We start from the raw sequence: 4,811 nt of genomic DNA, 5'->3' as shown, positions 1-4,811 counted from the left end.
AGGAGGTAGGGTGACCATGTACAGTTGTGCAGATTGTTCACTGCACACAGCAGTGCGCAGGTGTGAGAGCCAGCTTCCCAGCTTTCCTCTGCTCCTCGGTGTCCCCCCCCAACCCCCCCCCCAATGTATCCTGATGGGGGTTGGGTAAGCCTTGAGAAGGATGGTACTATCTCATGGTCTAGAGGCAGCATCTGGAGGTAGGGGGAAGAAGAGGGCTTGGGTCCTAATGAGGGAAGTGTCTTCCCAGAGGAAAGGGCAGAGTGAGAGAGATGAAGAAAGAAATCCAGCCGGCCTGGTATCAGACCCTTGTGCAACTAGGGGAGGTGGGGAAGCCCACACTCCTGTATCTTCCCAAAGTGCCTGAAGGTCTGCACTGGGGTTTTTTAATGGGAGGTTTCAGGGCCTGGGGCTGCCGCGTCCTGTAAAAAGGACGGGGGATCTGTAGCTAGACATTCTGAGGGCGGAGCTGCAGATGGTGGGGGGCCATCCCAGAATCAGAAGAGATCCGGCGTGAGCAGCAGGGGTCCCTGGAGAGGAAGGAAGCAAGAAGGCAAAGGCAGAGCCGGCGGTTAAACCGTTTTATTTTGTGGAGGACGCGCGGGGTCTGGGGTTTCGGGGTGAGAGGTGGGGTGGGCGCGGGCTGGGGGCGTCGCCAGTGAGTCGGTTCGCTCACTCCCGCTTCCGTAGGTGGATGTAGATAACGCCACTGGCGAGGGCGAGGGGAAACGCCACCCAGGCCAGGGCGAAGCAGTATCCGAAACTGCCCCCCGGCGGGCTCTTAGCCAGGATCTCCTTCGCGTGGATGGCATAGATCAGCGCCCCGGTAAACACCGCCACGCCTGCGGGGAGACGGAATCACGTGTCCTGCGGTCCTCGCTAATGGACTACATTCCCCAACAACCCAAGGGGCAAAGAAGCTACCGGAGAGGGCGAGCGCACGGCACAGCGGCCTTCTGGGAGTTGTGGTTTTGCTTCCCTCGCTCTGAGCAACGCGACTCCTTCAGCCGGGGGTTGGACAATTTAATTTTTCTGAGTTCCCATGACTACTCCGTAAAATCAGACCATGATAAATTACTCATCCACCCGTCCAAGGAATTGTTCTGAGTGCCTTTCTACAAGCTCAGTACTCAGAGAGTGAATTAATAAAACGAGAGGTGCTTTGCAGACCCGGGAGATGTTGCTCCCCAAACTGAGGACTTATAATAAATTTAGCTGTTGCACCTGAAGTCAAAAAAAAAAAAAAAAAAAAAGTACTTAAAACTCCCTGGTGTGTCTGCTACACCGTAGGTTCACAAGAAGTCGGAACTGGTCACCGTGATAATTGTGAAACCAGTACTAATGTGATTCAGAATCCTGGGGTATTGATTAGCCACCTAACCCTACTCCCATCCCTGTGACTGAAATCATTTGCCTACACTCCTTTCCCCGATCCTCATTGAAACCCTAAGGGCCAGCCTCCTCGCTCACCCCATCCCCCGTAATTCATAGATACCACAAGCCACCATGGAGCACTGAAATCTACAGCTCTTAAGTCCCTGGAGCAGAGGTAGCTCAAATAGCACCTGAGGTGGTCCTCAGGCTGTTGAGAATTGTTTTCTTTCACCAGATGTCCGTTTTTGGGGCCTCCAGCCTCTTGATAGGCCCCCTCCTTACCCTTCAACTCCCAGGGAACAGTGCTTACTGGTGCACAGCTGGCAGAGGCCAGTGGCATAGAAGAGTCCTCCTCGACGCATGGTGTAGAGTTGGAACATGAACAGGATGAAGGACAGACAGCAGAGGATGAGGGAAAGCACCATGAGGACTTGCACTGCCTTTAGCCAGCCTGTAATAAGGAGGTAGAGGTAGAAGTCACAGGGGGTCCAGAGTTCTAGTTCCACCTGCTTGTGCTTTCATTACCAGCTCACAAACCTTCTCCATTTAGAGCCATACAACCTTAGATACTTAGCAGTATCACTTGGATGCTTGATTCCTGTAGCTTTGCTAAATTATCAATTGCAGAAGCTGCTTTAGAATTTTATACATAAACATGTCCACTAGGAATAGTGACGTTTTTACATCTTCCCCATTTTTATGCCTTTTATTTATTTTTCTTGCTATGTTGAATTGGCTACCTCTAGTACTAGTTGAATAGAGTGCAGAAATTCTTTGCTCCGAGGGGAAAAAACATACAATCTTTCACTTATAAATTTTAGTGGATGTAGCTCTCTGTGCACCTCTCAGATGCATATGGCAGCACTCCTTCAGAACCTTACAAGGATTCAGTCCCACCTCTTTGGAATATTAATGTGGTTCCACGCCAACCCTCTTGGAACTTGGACAAATTGGGTCGAGCCATCCATTCAGAACCCTAGTCCCATATGCTTGGAACTTTGGAATCTTGAGTGGTTTCCCCCCATTCCTTAAACCTATTTAACGCATGGCTTCCTCTCTTTCTAAGTGATGAGGGGGACTTTTAGCTCATCCTCACTCAGCACTGGGACTCAGCCCTGTCTACTCAAGCCTGTGGGGCAGGGGACCCCCCAATCCTTGGTCCTGGCAGAGGACTTGGGGTTACCCCTCCCCTTTGCAGACTAGTCACTGATGCCCCTCAGCCCTTACCATTATCACTGACGTTACTGCAAGTCCACGTTTTGTTGACATTGTTCCATGTGCAGTCATACCACAGATTCAGGGACTCCTTCCCAGGGAGGGTCCACCAGGACTGGGGTGGAGAGAGAAACAGTTAGGGAAGAAAGTGGGCAGGACCAGGAGGCAGGTGGGTGGGAACAGTTTGGAAAAATGGTGAGATACTAAGTAGGGGCTGAACTGGGGAAAGCATGGATTTAGTATGAAAGGGGCTGGTGAGGTGGTAGTAGTGACGTGCGGTCAGAAATGTGGCTCAGAGGGGTAAATGCTGGGAGAAGGGGAGGTGGGGTGGGGCAGGGAACCTCCCCCTTTCCTGGGGACCACCCTGTTGCAGGGCTAGGTGACTTTAGAGGATGGGATGTGGCTCAAGTCTGCAGGAAAGTTGGAGGTCCCAGGGCCTCCAGTAGACTTACCTTGTCCAAAGTGGCCACGAAAAGCAAGATGAGAATGAGGATATGGAGAGCAGAGACCACCAGCAGGAGGAGTGACATGTCTGCAGTGGAGGACGTCAGGAGATGGTAGTTTCAAGAAATTGGCACAGGGGCTGGTGAGATACCCAAATCCTGAGTCCAGATTCCCAGGTCTAATGGAGAAAGGGGCTGCGGGTCAGGTTTCTTAAGTCTGAGGGAGGAGGTTGGGGTCCTAAAGAGAGGTCTAGGTCCCTAGAGAGGGCTAGGGATGGGCTCTTAGGTCCTGGAGGGAGTAAGACTAGCAATGAAGCTCCCTTCTCCTCAGAGCTCCATCCCTGGAGACATATGTACCAGGATATAAAAATTCAAGCTGACACCCCTCCAGATTTCTCAGAAGCTGGGGGCTGCCCCCAGGGACAGGCATCCTTGACTCACCCCATTCCTCTCCCCGGGTGGGGGGGATGAGGGGGGTCAGATGAGTCATCTGGTGACTCATCCCACATCTTGCCTCCAAGCACTAACCAGGGAAACCCCATCCCCTGGTTATGCCCATGAGGTCCCCACCCCACCCAGCTGCCAGAATGGTGCCTGCTGGACACCTGGTGGGAAAGTGGACACAAGACCCATCTTAGGATAGGGCAGGGGAGGAGTCAGCCTCCCATCACCCTTCAGTGTCCAGCAAGGGAGGGAGGGTCTGAAGGTTCCTCAGACTTGAAGCGTTCTCAGGTAAAAGCCTTGACCTCAGGTTCCCCAGGAGAGAGTGAACTGCCGTTGGGACAATCTGCAGGAAGTTTTAGGGTGGCGAGGTCTGCTGGGACCCCCGAAACGTTCCTGGCCCCACCCCTTTCCGAGTCCTCACCCTGAGTGCTACCAGATCACTTCTTAAATCACCAGGGTTTCCACAGGGGTCCTCCCCAAACTGATGTACTCCCCAGGAAATCAAGAAATCCCAGTCCGAATAACGGACTGGAAACTTACCGATCGGCTGAGAAAGTCAGAGTCGGAGTCTCGTCCCTCGCTCAGGCCTCCGTGCCCCGCCCTTCTCCTCCCTCCTTCCACCCTTCCGAGGCCCCCCGCCTCCCTCGCTGCCTTCCTCCCTCCCTCGCTCGCTCGCGCGCTCGCCCCACCGACTCGACTTGCTCCCTCCTTCCCTCCAATCCCGGAACCTTTTCTTTCTCTCTCTCCCTGTCTCTTTCTTGGTCCTTCTGCCTCTTGTCTCACTCTGTCTGTTCTCACTGCCTGTCTCTACCTCCTCCTCTCTCTCTTCGCGCTCTCCTGGATTCTCCTCTGCTCCTCTGAATATATACCGGCACTTTTATACCCACCCTCACCGCACCCAGCTGAGGTCTGTAGCCAGAGGGAGGGCCCAGGCTCTCGGGTTCCTCATTCTCTGGGCCCCCACCCACTGCCCCCAGACAGGCATCTTCAGGGGCTCCCTAACAGGGTTGAGAGGAGAAGTCCTTGGAGGGAGGGAGGGGTATCCTGGGGTGGGGCAAGCATCAGAGGGTGGGAGGGTCTGAATCTCAGGCCACCACTGCTCCTGGTTTGGGCTGGGGCTGGTTCTGGGACCGGATGTCAGCTTTCCCCGATGAGGTTTAGGACTGAATACTTGGAGGGGTAGCAGTCTGGGGGAGGAGACCAGATTTCTGCAGCCAGGAGTGGGAATTCCTGGTGGCTGGTGAATTGGTGCCATGGTGGGGGGTCAGGGGATGGGAAGGGGAGTGTGTAAAACTTTAGAAGGAGATGGAAGTTAAGAATCTCAGTGCCATTTCCTGG

At 53.8% G+C, this 4,811-nt stretch overlaps 1 protein-coding gene across 4 annotated transcripts; it reads right to left on the bottom strand.

Moving 5' to 3' along the window:
- Positions 1-546: 546 nt before the first annotated feature.
- EMP3 (epithelial membrane protein 3) lies at positions 547-4,511 on the bottom strand. Of its 4 annotated transcripts, none has more exons than XM_037516895.2 (5): positions 4,361-4,511; positions 3,039-3,169; positions 2,599-2,701; positions 1,682-1,822; positions 547-839 (listed from the first exon to the last, which is right to left on the bottom strand). In XM_037516895.2, exons 2-5 carry the CDS (start codon positions 3,114-3,116, stop codon positions 670-672), a joined length of 492 nt encoding a protein of 163 aa, XP_037372792.1. In that variant the 5' UTR covers positions 3,117-3,169; positions 4,361-4,511; the 3' UTR covers positions 547-669. The 4 variants fall into 4 exon arrangements, with proteins under 4 accessions (XP_037372792.1, XP_037372793.1, XP_037372791.1 ...); XM_037516896.2 differs by lacking the exon at positions 4,361-4,511 and adding an exon at positions 4,014-4,354 and having other exon boundaries at positions 3,039-3,118; XM_037516894.2 differs by lacking the exon at positions 4,361-4,511 and adding an exon at positions 4,014-4,108.
- Positions 4,512-4,811: the final 300 nt, after the last annotated feature.

Source organism: Talpa occidentalis, unplaced genomic scaffold, assembly GCF_014898055.3.
Source record: "Talpa occidentalis isolate TD23 unplaced genomic scaffold, MPIMG_talOcc4v2.1 talOcc4.17, whole genome shotgun sequence".
In the NCBI taxonomy this organism is placed as follows: Eukaryota; Metazoa; Chordata; class Mammalia; order Eulipotyphla; family Talpidae; genus Talpa; species Talpa occidentalis.
This window is presented reverse-complemented; position numbering and strand designations above follow the sequence as displayed.